Here is a 15,089-nt window from a genome sequence, read left to right as displayed (position 1 = left end):
CCGAGGAGAGGGGGGAAACAGTTGGGCGACTCCTGACAACGCAGCGTTTTTGGAGCCCGTGTGTGTTCTTGTGTGTGGGCAGGAGGGCAGATGGGGCCTGGCGGGAGCGGCAAAGATGGGTGCACCTGCAGTGTGGTAGTGGCTGTGCTGGGCCTGCTCTCTCCCATGTCATTGCTTCTCGGCTATTTCTGAATTGCAGGAAGAAGTACATTTTGCATCATGACCTGTAACACACACAATTGAAATGGAAATTGCATGAATCTGTACTTATATTATGAGCAATGCATTCTATTCTGTTCTGTTCTATTCTATTTCTATTCCAGCCAAGTTGTTCTTTCATTAAAAAAGTAACAGTCGTGACCCGTGAAATAAATTGCGAAGTCCCGTAACACAGGTTTGTAATCTGGGTCTGTGAGCTTGCAGGAGACAAATCTCCCTCTATTTATTTTCACTGACCTCCAGCTGACCTGTAACACTTCCTTCAGTTGCCAACGCAGGCATCAAATCATCTTAGTATTTGCAGTACTTGTGATGTTGTCACTGATACAAATTGTAGATGATTTTGTGTTCCATTATAGTTGTTGCAGATGACTTAAAACCGTCTTCCCCCTCTCAACGTTTTGGTCATTAGCAGACCCACTGAGAGATCTGCTTGTTTGTTAATAAAGAAACACATGTATTACTGTATCACATCATTAAAATATTTTAATAATTGCATTTCAATAGAGTAGGTTTCTTTTGTAAACTTATGTGTCATATTTCATGCACTTAAAATTACTTTTCTGAGAGGGTGTGCATGGATGGGGTTTATCAGACCGCCTGGGGGTCCCGGAATGCAAAGTTTAAGAACCCCTGCAGGAGTGGTCCCGGCTCAGTTTATAAAATGCTGTCCCAAGCTGTAAACTTCAGGGGAGCAGTGCCCTAGGGTCTCTAACACATGTGCGCCCCCTGAGCCAACACTGAAAACACACCAGTGGCCAACATTTGTGTAACACTTACCTGTGCCCACCTCTATACAAGGAACCTTATGGATCATTTGATTTAATCTTTATGCCAGCCTTATTAAGTGGGTGCTATTTTTTTGCCCCCCCCCTTTACCCAGTTTCACTTTTCTTCACACCAGTGCGTCAGACATCTTAATCTGTTAATTGGAAGCCTTCCTCTTGAAGATGTGTTGTTCTTTTCACATTTCTTGTAAGACAGGTCAACTGGCAACAAATTCCTTCCATTTCTGTTCGAGAAAGTCCTTATCTCTCTTGCACTCTTGTGGAGTAATTTTGTAGGGTATAGAATTCTAGGTTGCTGGACTTTTTCCTTTCTTTTCTCTCAACACTTGCCTCTCTCATTCCATTCTTTTCCTGCTTGCATGGTTTCTGAGATGTCAGGTGTAATTCTTATCATTGGTCTTTTACAGGTGAGGTGTTTTTTCCTCTGGATTCTTTCAGGATTTTTAAAAAAAAATCTTTGATTTTTCTCTAGTTTGAAAATGACACGCCTGGTGGAGTTATTTTGGGGAAATTTATGCTTCTTGGTGCTTCCTGGATCTGTGGTTTAGTCTGACATTAAGTTTTGGAAATTCTCAGTCATTTTCATTTCAAATATTTCTTCTGTTCCTTTCTCTCTTCTCTTTCTGGTATTCCCGTTATGCAGATGTCACACCTTTTATAGTTGTCCCACAGTCCTTGGATCTTCTGTTTTTTTAGTCTTTGTTCTCAATGCTTATAAGTTTTTGAATTTATGCTCTACTGGAGGGAGGAATTTATCATCTATTAGAGGGAGGAAAACAATAAAATATAGTGTATCAGAGATGGTGTTATGGAGAACAATAAAGCAGAAGGGGACAGACTATGAGAGGTATGTGTGTGGGTAGGGGATGTTGCCATTATAACCAGGATTGTCAGATAAAGGGGATGCCAAGAAGGTGACACCTGAAGGTGGTGAGGGAATGAGCCATGAGGCCAGTCTGGAAAAGATGTTCCAGGCATAGAGGACAGCCAGTGCAAAGGTCCTGGGGTGGAAGCATGCTTGGTGTATTGGAAAACTGAATGGTGGCCAATGTGTCTGAAGAGGAGTGAGGGAAGGGAAGAGTAATCAGACAGTTGATCCAAGAGGATTGAGGATTCAGAGGTGGGGACTGGAAGGGGGCAGGATCATCAGATGAGTCCACTCAGGGCATGTCTGAGGAACAGTGAGGAGGCCAGTGATAATGGAGCCACGCAGCCTCAGGAGAAAGCAGGGGGTATTGAAATCAAAGAGACAGTGGGGCTAGGGGACGTATGGCCTTGCAGACAGCACCAAGGACTTTGGATATTATTCAGAATGCGATGAGAAGCCTCTGGAATGTTCTGACAATGAAGTGACATAATCAGACTGACAGTTTGACAGGATCCCTCTGGCCACTGTGCAGAGAGGAGCTTGAACGTGATCAAAGGTAGAAGCAGGGAGCCTGGTCTGGAGGCCATCGCAATCATGAGGCGGTAGACAGCGATGGGGTGGCCCCACACGGCGGCGATGCAGGGGTGAGCAGCACAGATTCCAAATCTATTTTGGAGGCAGAGCCCACAGGAACCGCTGACAGGCCATTCATTTCAGCACTGTTTGTTATCACAAAAGTTTGGAAGCAACCTTAATGCTCAGCTGTAGGAGACTAGCAATTACTGCGTACAACAGAACACAACACAGGCTCCCAAGAGAATGAGGAAGCTCTTCATGCATTAATACATAAATACAGAATGATCTTCAAGATCTCTGACATGACAAAAGCAATCTGCAGAGCCGTGTTTATGGTATATTACTATTTGGGTGGGTAAAATAAAATAAAACACACACACACACACACACACACACACACACAGATATACACATGGTCCTTGGATTTGCTGTTCTGGGGTTTGTTTGTTTGTTTTTCCCTAGTCTTTATTCTCTTTGCTTTCCAGTTTTTGAATTTATGTTCTGTTGAAGGGAGGTCAACAGTAAACAAAATGTGTAGATAAAATACAGTGTGTCCGAGGCAGTGCTACAGAGAACAATAAAGATGAGAAGGTGGATGGAGTGCCAGAGTTGGGTGTGTGACTCTTGTAGGCACCTGGGGCGTGTTGATGAGAGGTGGTGGGGCCAAGAATGCCCAGGTACAGTTAACACGAGAGCCAGATAACCAGAGTTTAGACTTTGGTCCATGCACACGGCACCCGGTGTGGGGGAAACGTTGCCACTGCTTGCATATTGGGGTGACAAGCCTGTTACATTTTCAGACCTTCTCTATTTCAGGAAGAAAAGAAGCTAGTGCTGCCCCCCATGGTCCCCGATTCAGCCTCTCCCGCAGACCTTCACATCCCCATCTCCCTATGCCCTCCCCAAAATAACACAAACTCCACCACGCTGGTTTTCTCCATACCTTTTTATTGAACTGTGCATACTTCGTTAAAGGACCATTTGCTTAGAAATTCTTGAACATTTGGACATATTTTACAAGACAGGACAGCAGCTGGAGGTCACAATTTCATCTCATCACATGCATAAAAAGACACAAATTTTTTGTTGTTTGGTTTCTGTGTGTGTAGGTGTGTCTGTGTATGTGTGCGTGTGTGTGCGTGTGCACAGGCACACACACACACAATGTTCATTTTCACTTTTACAGGAAGGACTAGAGACATCAACTGACCAGAGATGAACAGGACCCACAAATGTGACCCCAAGAAGAGTGGCTAAGGACATTGGTCATTTATGGCTAATGTGATTGGCTTGGCCCCCATCATGGTGGGGTGATCAGAATGGCTTTGCTGGCAGAAAAGCCTCAACCTCACACCATGGTTCCTGGGAGAGACAGAGGGTCTTAGAGCTGATGGAATTGGGGCACATGCTACCTTTGGGGGCACTGGGGTCAGAAGAAAGGAAGACCCATTAGCTCTCAAAGGTGGAGGGCAGGTTTGCCCTCCTTTCCAGCTGGACTCCCATGGCTCAGGGAATGCAATCCAGTTTCCAGATGTCAGCTCCCAAATTCCTGCCCCCAGCAAATCCCTTCCTTGTGAGCTAGACTAGAACATGAGGCTGAAAATGCAAGACAGGAGAGTAGGAAAGAACATGGAGATGGCCTGTGGGGCCCCAGGAAGTGCTGCTCTGAGAAGACTGTGGACCTTAGGGCAGACAAATGTCAAATTTGGATAGCATCATGGCCCCCAGTTGAGTCAAAGGCCAAATGGCATTGGTGGAGTTACAGGCTTTAATGGGAGGGGCCCCCCATTTCTCCTTCCTTCCCAGTTAGCAATACCCCAAGCCTGGCAGGAACTGATAAAATTCTGCATTCGCTCACTCAGAAGTCAATCGTTTACACATTCACTCACTCCAAAAAAACACCAGCTGGGTGCCTGTATGTGCCACGGGCATATACTGGGGGGGTAACCCCGAGTTTCTGGCCCATAAAATGATGTTCCCAGCCCTTGGCCTTGGACTGAAGCTGGGATAGGTCTGGAGAGCAAACAGGTTGGCTGCCCCCGGCTCGGCAGCTGCTGATCTTCCTCTTCCCCACCCACTAGGCACAGGGGCCTTTGATGTCAAGCTTATCTAAGGAGAGACCCAAACCCTAGTGCAGACCAGGGAGCCACAAGCCAAAGCCTCGGAGAAGTCCGAATCTCTTGGGCATCTTCTCCAGGGCTTCCCTGCTTGTTTTCCAAACTTGGATTAGCTCAGGGAGGCAAGAAGTGTGGGATGATCCACGCAGGACCCTTGAGAGCATCTTAATGAGACAGAATTGGGAGTTTCCTTCATTTTCCAGAATTGTCATGCCATTGTAGCCACTGACTTGAGATACTTCTGCAGGACAGAGCTTCAGAGGAGGATCTTGGGAACTGGATTTTTGTTTCATTGTGTTTCCGGGGAAAGTGCAAGCTCAGTCTGTCCTTGCAATCTTACCGTCCAGCATCACTTCATAATAAAACTGCCCCCAACTGCCTATACTTGGGGTCGCCTTGAGGATGAAGGCCCACCTCCTCCAAACCCACAACTGGGGGAGGGGGATTTTACAACCTCTTGTGTCAAATGCTCTCCTTGGACAAGGCAGTTTCCAGACCGACTGGGGAAGGGGCTACGGATGTGGGAACCTGGGCAGCGAAAGCCTTGTCTGGCTGCAAAATCAGATTACAGTGGCCTCTCTCTTTTGGGCCTTCTGGACTTAAACTTTATTGGGTGGAGATTTTCAGATGTCTTGAATGCGATTTTTCTGTTTTATTTGCCAGAAGAAAAAAAAAAAAGCCCTTTTGGAACGGTGCCATTAGCTGTTGCCTGGGCAGTTCGACGGCTGGCTAGTGGATAAAAGATAATTGCATCTCGTGTACAGAAAGCCTCAGGCTTAAGAGGGCACAGGGTCCGGGCAGAAGAGCCGAAGCACCATGAGACGACCAGCCAGAGACGGGACTGCTCCTTGGCTGGTTTGGGGAGGGTAGCGTAAGCCTCATCCCACCCAGTGTTGGGCCTGTTAGGGCACTGGGGACGGGTTAGATGAGTGATCGGTGGGGTCATTAAAATTGCCCAGGGTAGGAAGCCGAAAGGAAGGAGGGTGTCCTGCTGCCAATTCCCTCCCTGGCACCCCTCGCGGAAAACTCCAAATCCTAGAATTTGAATTCCTGCTAATTGTGCTCCCTGCTTTTGCCTCAATGCCTCGAGCCTGTGCCCAGATGTTCAAACCACATACACACCTCCCCAGGGGGAAAGGGGTGCAGATTTCCCTCGTTGTTCAGTCTAGTGGCCATGCAATGTGAGGGTCCCTCAGCAACATCCATTTTGTGCATCCTCTAGCCTCTTTCAAAGCAGCTCATTCCCCAACATGGCACCGAATTCCATGGTAAGGCGGCCCTGCCCATGAGAATTACTTTCTTAATCGGAGCTGAAATAGACCACTTCGTTCATTACAGGAAAGAGACTTTCAGAGACTCACTCAGTCATCCTGCAGGCATATCTTTCCCCTTCAGGAGAACAGCCCCTTCCCCCATCCTGGCCAGGCTTTAGATCTTTTTAGGGTCTTTGGAGAGAGGAATGGAGAGTTAGAACCGGAGGGGAAGAAAAAGATGAGGGACTGCTGGATTCACCAGACCCCCTTGAAAATCCATTTCTTGAAGTCGGCATTTGGGGACATTCAGGAGAAATTCCAGGTTAAAACAAAAGCAGGGGCAGTGGATAGAAACCCAAACCTCCCAATCTCTCTTTAGATGAAACCAGCCACCGGATAGAGTTATTTGCTTATCTGGGCATCAAACCTGGCAAACTCCTGGGAGACAATTTGTTTTGTTCTTGTGCAAAAGTCTGTAAAAATCGAATCTGTTTTATTTGGCTCTGGTTCAAATGAGAGTACCAGGCAGGAATTTGGGGGGAGTGGGAAAACTCTGATGAGAGGCAGAGTCCAAAGTAATACATTCGTCCTTGGTTTCCTCTTGGGGTTTATCCAAGGGGATGGTTCACTGCCATGGGGGTCCAGATTCGGCTCAGAACTCTGATATGGAAGGAGGCCAGAGTCCTGAAACTGATAGCGAGGCAGGTGGGGTATGAACACCTAGAAATGAATGCCAAGTGGGAGATCATCTGGCCTTTCTTCATCTTCCTGAATGAGTTGAGGAGTGAGAATCACTTTCTGCTGAAGATCCTGCTTTGTGAGATGTCCTCGGCCTGCCCAAGGCTGGAAGCTGCCTGGTGGAATCAATCAGGACAGTCCAGAAACTCCCCAGTGCCTGGATAAGTGGAGACTGGAAAAACACCACTGCCCTTGCCAGAAGTCTCTGGTGGTAGGAGCCAGGCAGCTGGAAGGGATGGGGAGATGAGACGGCAGGTTCTTGGGAACGTGTCTTTGCATGGTTTGGCTGCAAGCTTGTTTACTGTGTTTGTTTTTTTGTTTTGTGTTTTGGGATTTTTTTTTTTTTTTTTGTGAGGATGTTGCAAATGGATTAAAATGAGGAACCAGTAAGAAGTTGATGAGATCTGAGGCCCAGCATGTTCTCTGAGGTTTGCAAGAACCTGAAAATGCTCTGGCCTTCAGATCCAACTGATGTTACAGGGGAGTGGGTCGCTGAACATGGCAACAGGCCAGCCAAGAGGGGCTTGGGTGTGTTCTGGACCTCAGTGGGAAGTTTGCTTGCGTGAGATTTGTAGTCCTAAGATCTCCAGAGATGAGAAAATTCAGTCTTCAAAATGCCAGCAGGGTTGGGGAGGAGGAGCTGAGCCAGCCAACATGCCATCCCGATTTTGAGGGCCATCGGTAGCCTTGCTTCCCCTGGGTCTCCCTCCTGCTTCCATGCCCTGGAATCTTAAGAACAATAAATAGGAGAAACACACAGACAGAACGAGGAAAGTTACAGTGTCCACAGACTCTAGGCCTAGTGTCAGGAAATGCCTGCACGAGGAAGTCAGAGCCTGAAGTCTTTCCCCACCGCCAGAAAGTCAGGTCCAAAAGGAAGAAAGAGAGCCTGAGGGGCAATGGGAGGAAATGGAAAAAACAAACAAAAAACCCAGAAAATACCAGCTATGATAATGACCAACCAAAAAATTCCCAAGATGTTACTCTGTATTACAAAAGAAGCAATGAGACTGAATAGCCCTATTACAAATTTGCTAACCACACACACATATTTATATACTTTTTATCTGAACAAAAAAATAGACTACTCTGGATGTCCTACGATGTAGGCCTGCATCCGATACTTCTAGAGCCAGAAACGTGGCAACAGAAAGTGAAGAGGTAAATTTCATTTTGGGGGCGTAGCCAGGCTGGTTTGGGTCTCCCTGGCTGAGTGAAAGGATTTGTATGTTGTCATAAAAGCGGTGAGAAACCAGAAGTGTATGTGGCGGTGGGGGGCCTTGAGCTCAGGGCTGGAGGCTCTCTCTTGTTCCCCTGGGGGCCGCAGAGGTGACCCCTTCTTCCTCCAGCCACTGGAAAAGCCCTCTCACAAAGGATCATGCCCTAGAGGCATTTCACTACAATCTCACTGCATTCGAAATTATCTAATGGATGCTGAAGCCTGGGGTTATGTTACTGTGGGACTCTTGGCAGAGAAATAAGGAAAGGGTGGGGAGCAGGAGGAGAGAGAGAGAGAGAAATAGAGGGGGGGGGGGAAAGAGAGAGACCTGGCTCTTGTGAACCCTTGTCCATGGTAAAATTTCCATTTCCCCTTGTCCGTGGACTAGACACTCCAGCCGTGACTTGGAGCAAGACAGAAATGTACAATAGTAACACACATCAATACATCACAGTTTCACAGAAGAGAATACTGCTGTTGTTGTTGCTGCTGTTTTTCTCCTCCGAAGAGTGGGTCTCATTAGGAGAAAGGGCAGGGGCGAAGCTACAGTCACCAAGACGCGGAGGAGGAGAGCTGGGAATCAGTCTGGCAGTTTGTGGCCGCCACCAGCCCTACGCGGGGGCAAGCCGGGTGAGTTGAAAGGGAGGGCCTCCTCGGGATTTGGCTGTCCCCCCAGTCTTCTTCCTTCTGGATCCCCAGTGCTTTTAGAGAAAGGGACTTCACGGAGACAAATGTTCTGTCCTCTTTTTTTTCTTTCCCCATTAAATGTGCTTAAGAGAAAATTCCTAAAGAAGGCACTGAGAAATCTACTGTACTCAAGTCCTGTTGTTTTTCTTTACCCAAAGATTAAAAAAAAAAAAAAAAAAAAAAAAAAGTGGAAAAGCCGACTCCTCCAGAGCTCGCCCTCCTCTCTCCGCGGGTCGCGGATGCCCCCGATCACACGGGGGACCTGGTCCCTAGCCCTTACTGATAATGGTGGAAGTTGGAAGCCGTGGTCCGCTGGGTTCTTGGTGAGTTTCACTGAATTCACCAAAGGGACCAGACATTCACCCGCTAGAGCCCCCTAGTTTGGTTTCTTTGGGTTGACTTGGTTTTTTTGTTTCCTTTTGTTTTGTCCTTTTCCCATTTTCATTGGTTCAGGAATGGGTGGGTCATGGATCTCCGAATGAAAGTGGGATTTGCCTCCAATCCATGCTTTCCTCTCCTCTATGAGGACCTGTCTGTCAAGGTCAGCTTCTCAGTGGAGACTCTCGGGTAGATTTCCCAGTGCATGGACACAGGTACAGGCAGGGGTAGACACATATTAAAAATCGGGGTTTGTTCCTTTTTTGGCAGGTGGGGCTTGGGAAAACTTACAATACTCTTATTTTGAGTTTGGGCACAGGATAAAAGCTATATTCCCACAATACGTACACAAGTAAAAGAAAAAACCAAAACAAAATGCGATACTTTCTAAGCATAGTATATGCTGAGTTTCAGTTATTCTGTTTCTATAAGAACTCTATAGGACTCTGGCTTGTAAGCCTGAAAAGGTAGGTTCTTAATGATACTTCTGAAATCGTCCTTCAAAAGTGACTCAATAAAATGCTACTTTAAGGTCAGACAAACTACACGGGGAAGGGAGGGCCAGGTCCTGTGTGACCGCACAAGGCAGAAAGGGCCTTTGGTTACAAGGAGAGTTGCACCAATTGGTTATTAGTTTAAAAGAAAGAAACAAGAAGTCATATCCAATCTGTACACTTCTCATCTGCTTCAACCAACAAATGAAATGCCTCGATTGAAGAAGGGGTGGTAAGTTCCTTCTCGCTATATATGGCTATATTTAAACATGTTCACTTTCCTGATATGTAAAATAGACTCTATTATTATTGTTATTGATTTTTACAGATAGCATCAGCTCTAAAAATATCTGAATCGGAAATCACAACTATTTACTTTTATCAAAAAGCATTTGTTTGTTTTCCCTGAATTTTCACGTTTGTGCTGACGGCCGACGGAAATGGTGATAAAAACAAGGAAGAGACGCATGAGCTGACATGGCTTGGGGACGACTGTCAGGCGGCCGCTCCTCAGGAGGCCCCCAGCCCGCAGTGTGCCCAGCAAAGCGCTCGGGCCGCTGCTGCCTCCTCTCCCGGGCGTGTCGCCAGCACAGGGCGCCCTCACCCTTTCCCTGCCCCTTTACCATTGCTGCCAGGGTGCTCTGAAGATTTCTCGGAGCATCAAGATACTGCGGCATCGTTCTGTTGGGTAACACGGCAAAGAACAGGACTGCACCCTTCTGGAGGGATCCCTAGTCCTCAGAGACACCGCGAAGCAGTATGAACCAGGTACGGATTCAGCAGAGAACAGGTGTTTTTAAGGGCGGTGGAATGACTCCGTGTCATCATACCTGTGACAGGTGGTCCAACCTCATGCCACTGTACGGAGGGCAGGTGGAACGACTCCGTGACATTTGTGAACGGACAGACGGATCGTGCCATTATACTAACAGGCAGACCGGTAACACCTTGTGTGAAGGACAGGCGAACCCTGCTGTATTTGTTCCATCAGGAAGACGTACGCCTGTCACCAGATGGTGGATCAGCAGATCTACACTACTGTACTTGGGACATCGTCCATCAGTGCTGTATTAAGAGAACGACTGTACCAAAGCCAGGCAGAGCAAAGACATGTCATCTTTCCCACCAGCATGACATCATGCTACCTGGTGGCTCAACCCGATGTTTCTGAACCGAGGTACGGCCAACACCACCATCCTGTGGGACCCCACTCAGGCAGGCCAACGCCAGGTCGTCAAAAGGGGACAGGAAGACCAACACCAAGAAATATGCCAGAACCGTTCACAACGCACACGAATACTTATTGCTTTTGTCTGTACTGGCCGCGTTGACGGCTGCAGGAAGGAGAGCTGAGTTGGAGCACAGACAGGGAGACTGAAAACACACCAACAGCTGGTTGACAGGACAGAGTAAACACCCAGTGCCCACCGTCCACTGTATTCTTCGGAGATGTGCCTGCTTCTGGTACACGTGACTCTGCGGGAGGCCCCACTTGAGGGGTCAGTACCCTTCCTTGCAAGGGGACTAACGGGAAGCGTCAGAGGGGCAGGGGAGGAGGCCACAGACTTTGACACCGCAGACAGCAGGACCAGCACAACACCCCCCTCCCCGTGGCTGGACACGGGCATGTACCAACAGCCCAGCTATAGTCCCAGAAAGTGGCCCATGGGAAATAGTGCTTGTTTTAAAGTGCAAGACGTTGACACTGTCCCTGGTAAAACCTATTTTTGAAAAACATAAAGTGCTTTTTATTTTAACTTTTTTTTTTTTTTAAACTTGAATACCACAGGAAACAAAAAAGAATTTCTATTATAGTAGATGCTTTCCCTGCTGCCGCAGGAAGTATTCAAAAGTCTGAACTGGGCATTTCAATTGGGGATTTTGTTTTTTTCCTTTCATTTTTGCAGGTTAAAAAAAAAATCAGATTTTATTCTGTTCTTCGGTAACATACAGTCTCTTTGAATAAGCTATTTCTTTTGCATATTTGACACTTGCACATCTTTTGAGTCTATACTAGCGATGCACAGAAAGTGCTTTCCTTTTTTTAACAACCCTACAGCACTGCTCACAGTTCATCCTGCCGGCTGAGTGCCTGCCGGGTGAACCCTTCCCGGATTGCCAGGGGGCAATTAGAATCAAGGACAAGTGGTGCAACTCACCCTGACGAAATCTCAGAATAAAATCTCAGGTACTATGGAACACTGAAGTCAATGAAGACATTTGAGTAAGGGTTTCGCGCTGGGATCGTGGCTGATGGTGCGGAAATTTCCCCATGACACGAGTATCCTCTGTAGCCTTCTTAACAGTGGGATCCATCCAGGAGGTGATGGACAGGAGTTCCTAGAGGTGGCCAGGTAACATCCAAAACCAAATTGGTCAGCCCAGCCGCTTGTTCCGGCATCCTTCTCCAGCTGAAGCCAGGAGGGCTGGAGAGGCTGCGCGCCCCCCTCCCCCCGAGGCTGTGATGGACAGCCATGACAGACAAGTGGGGAGTAGGTGGCCTTCGTTAGGTCCAGCATGTGGTAGTGGTGGCTGTGAGTTCTGCCCACGTCATCTCCCAAAGAGGGCAGTGGACTTGGTACAAAGAGATGCCACATCCTGCGTCTTGGCCGACTGCATTGTCGTACCTGTCGTGGCTCTCAAGGCCCTAGGGAGCCTCCCCCAGAGTTTCGCTTCTGTCTGGAGGCTCTGCAGAGCCTTTCTGAGTTCGTGCGGAAAGGCTCTGCGGCAGGGAAGCTGGACGGCACGCCTCTCGGGTCTCGCCACAAGTCTCTGTTGTGGGGGAGGGGGGCAGCTCAGATGCTCTGATCCCGTGTGCTTGCGTGGGCTCCTCCTCCCGGCAACACGCGGACGTCGGGGGAGATGTGGTTCTCGAGTTTGCACTTTTCCTGGCCACTGGGGCCTTTTCCAGTCAATGCTTCTGTTGAGTAAATGCAGTTCTGCCTTAAGAACTTAGGGGAGGTGGGTAAGGGGGAGCTTTCGAAGTGGTTCTTCTCTGATCTTGTCCCGACACTGAACTTGGGACTGGTGCTCGCCTGGACGCTCTTGGGAGGGCTGGAATCTACACTGTAGAGCACCTGCCCCTCGTCATCTGTGTCCGCGTCGATGTACTGGTGGACACCTGCTTCGAAGTTGAATGCTATTGCTGTGTGTTTCTCAGGTGATCGGGGGGGCGTCCTAGCACTTGCTGTGGTGTAGACGGAGGACTCCGGACTCAGTACAGGCCTGTCCAAGAGTGTGGCACACTCCAGTCCAGCGACAGCAGCGGCAGCACCCCCCCGATTCCTAAGAGGGTCATGGTACATCCCCAGAACAGGGACTAGTGGACTGGGGTCCCCCTCCATGAAGTTGACTTTAAGTGCTCGGAGCTTCAGGGGGTTGTTTGTCTTCAGAGAACTCTTGGGGCTCTCAATGAAGAAGGTAGAGCGATGGCTGGCATCAGGGGTGGGGTTGGCCTCCACAAATCTACCACCACTGGTAGCCAGAGCTCCCCGCCAGCCCACCTCTGGGGCCATACTGCCCCCAGTCTTGCTGGGAAGTGATGCCAGAGGACTGTGGGAGAATCTGGTGGCTTCTGGGAAGTCTGTGGCACAGCTAATGAAGCTATCAATGCTCGACATGCTTCGCATGTCGATGACCCCTTCTGTACGAGTGGGCAGAGGGGCTACAGGGCTGGGGATACTCTCCATTTCGAGTTCTTCCTTTGGTTTGCTCTGTGTTGTTGACTCCTTCGTATTGAGGATGGGTTGAGATTGGGTCTTGGCCATCTTATTGTACATGTCTTCCAACTGCTGGACGTTCAGGTGCTGAGGACTAGAAGATGATCTGGCCTTCTCAGGGGATCCCTGCTCCTTGGTTTCAAAGGACTTACTTGAGCTAGTTTCAGACAGTGTCCTCTTTGTCCATTTCCATTTGTTGGGAGACAAGTGATTATCTTGCACTTTGTCCTTCTTACCCATATTGTCTCCATTTTTCTCAACCACAATGTCCATCATCTCGATGCTCCGGGCAAAAGCATCTTTCATGTTCATGGAGACGATGCTGCCATTCCTCTTGGCTCTCTCTAGAGCCTCTCTCCGCTTGATCGCTTTCTCCTGCCTCTTCTGCTCCTTGTAGAACTCAGAGAAGTTATTGACAATGATGGGGATGGGAAGAGCAATCACCAGGACTCCTGCAATGCAGCAGAGCCCCCCAACAATCTTCCCCAGGAGAGTCTTGGGGTAGATGTCTCCATACCCAACAGTCGTCATGGTGATAGTGGCCCACCAGAAGGAGGCTGGGATGCTTTTGAACTTGGTGTCATCCTCATCCTTCTCAGCAAAGAAGACAAGGCTGGAGAAAATCATGATGCCCATGGCGAGGAAGAGGATGAGCAAGCCCAGCTCATTGTAGCTCCTCCGCAGGGTGAAGCCCAAGGACTGGAGCCCAGTGGAGTGGCGTGCGAGCTTAAGGATACGGAGAATACGCATGATGCGGAAGATCTGGACCACGCGGCGGACGTTCTGGAACTGCAGCACACTCTTGTTGGATTCAGTGAGGAAGATGGTGACATAGTACGGCAAGATGGCCAACAAGTCAATGGCGTTGAGCGGGCCCTTGAAGAACTTCCATTTCTTAGGGGAGGAGAGGAACCGCAGCAGGTACTCCATGGTGAACCACGCAATGCACACAGCCTCCACGTGGGCCAGCTGGGGGTTGTCTGTGGTCTGACCGAACTCGTCGAGGCTCTGCAGCTCAGGCAGCGTGTTGAGTGACAGGGCAATGGTGGAGAGGACGATGAACATGATGGAAATTATGGCAAGGATCTGCAAGGAGAACAGAGTGGGATTTTGTTACCAACCGCCAGAAGGATGACCGTCTCAGCACACTGCGTCTGCACGTTGCTCTCAACATGCCCAGATGTCTGAGCAAAAAGACCCCTATTCGAATCCATTTATTCCAGAGGTACAAACCAAGGCCCAGAGACGGCAATGATCTAAAGCTAATTATTTCAGCCCGGGGGGCGGGGGGTCACCAGTGAGGACGCAGGAGATCTGAAAGAGGGTGTAGGGTTGGCAATTGAGAGCTTGGGCTCTGGTGTCAGGCTGTTCGGGGTTCAAATCCCAGCTCTGACACTTCCTTACTCTGGGCCAGTTGTTGACTCTAAGCCTCATTTTCCTCTCTGCAAAATGGGATGGTAAATAATGTCTACCTCGGAGAGCTGCTGCGAGGCGTAAATGCACTCCCACGGGCAAGGCATCGGGACAGCTTCCAGCCGCGCGCAGTGTCTGATACACGCCAGCCGTCCTCACAGGGGACGTCTCTCAGCCCACACCACCCCATCAGCCTAGCCCACCAGCCTCCGAGGGGTCCAGCTGGTTTTCGCTTCCTGCCCTGCCCTGAAACAGCCAACTCTATCCCCTCAGCCAGTGCCCTTGTGGCCTGGGTGTGAAAAGCTTCTGTTTTCTGCAGTGAATCCTTGCTCACCACATCGGGTCGTCAAGCCTGCATTTTCACCTCAACCCCTCTCTCTTCGGGCCTCTCCTGGCACAGGATGCCAAACATCACACTTCTCTGGCCGCATGCTATTGGTCAATCCTGCACAGCTGTGTCTCTTTTTCTCTGTTCAGTGAAGTGCAGGCCATCTTTTAAAACACTGCCCATGTGGTGCCTCCCTGCAGAGGTCAGCCTTGGTGGGGCTGGCTGCTCCCTCCTTCGGGCTCCCTCGTCATTCTGTGGGTACTTTTAGACATGTCCCATTACAGAGGGGGCT

General features: G+C 49.0%; 1 protein-coding gene across 1 annotated transcript in view; it reads right to left on the bottom strand.

Annotated features, from left to right (window-relative positions):
• Nucleotides 1-3,379: 3,379 nt before the first annotated feature.
• KCNB1 (potassium voltage-gated channel subfamily B member 1) overlaps nt 3,380-15,089 on the bottom strand; it is a 100,864-nt gene continuing 89,154 nt past the window's right edge. The window contains exon 3 of the mRNA XM_045082104.1: nt 3,380-14,142. Within this exon, the coding sequence (XP_044938039.1) occupies nt 12,133-14,142 (2,010 nt within the window). The 3' untranslated portion in view covers nt 3,380-12,132. The remainder of the gene's footprint in view (nt 14,143-15,089) is intronic.

The sequence above is a fragment of the Mustela putorius genome, unplaced genomic scaffold, assembly GCF_011764305.1.
Source record: "Mustela putorius furo isolate JIRA1106 unplaced genomic scaffold, ASM1176430v1.1 tig00000592_pilon_pilon_pilon, whole genome shotgun sequence".
Taxonomy (NCBI): Eukaryota; Metazoa; Chordata; class Mammalia; order Carnivora; family Mustelidae; genus Mustela; species Mustela putorius.
Note: the sequence above shows the minus strand (reverse complement) of the source record. Positions and strands in the feature narration are given on the sequence as shown.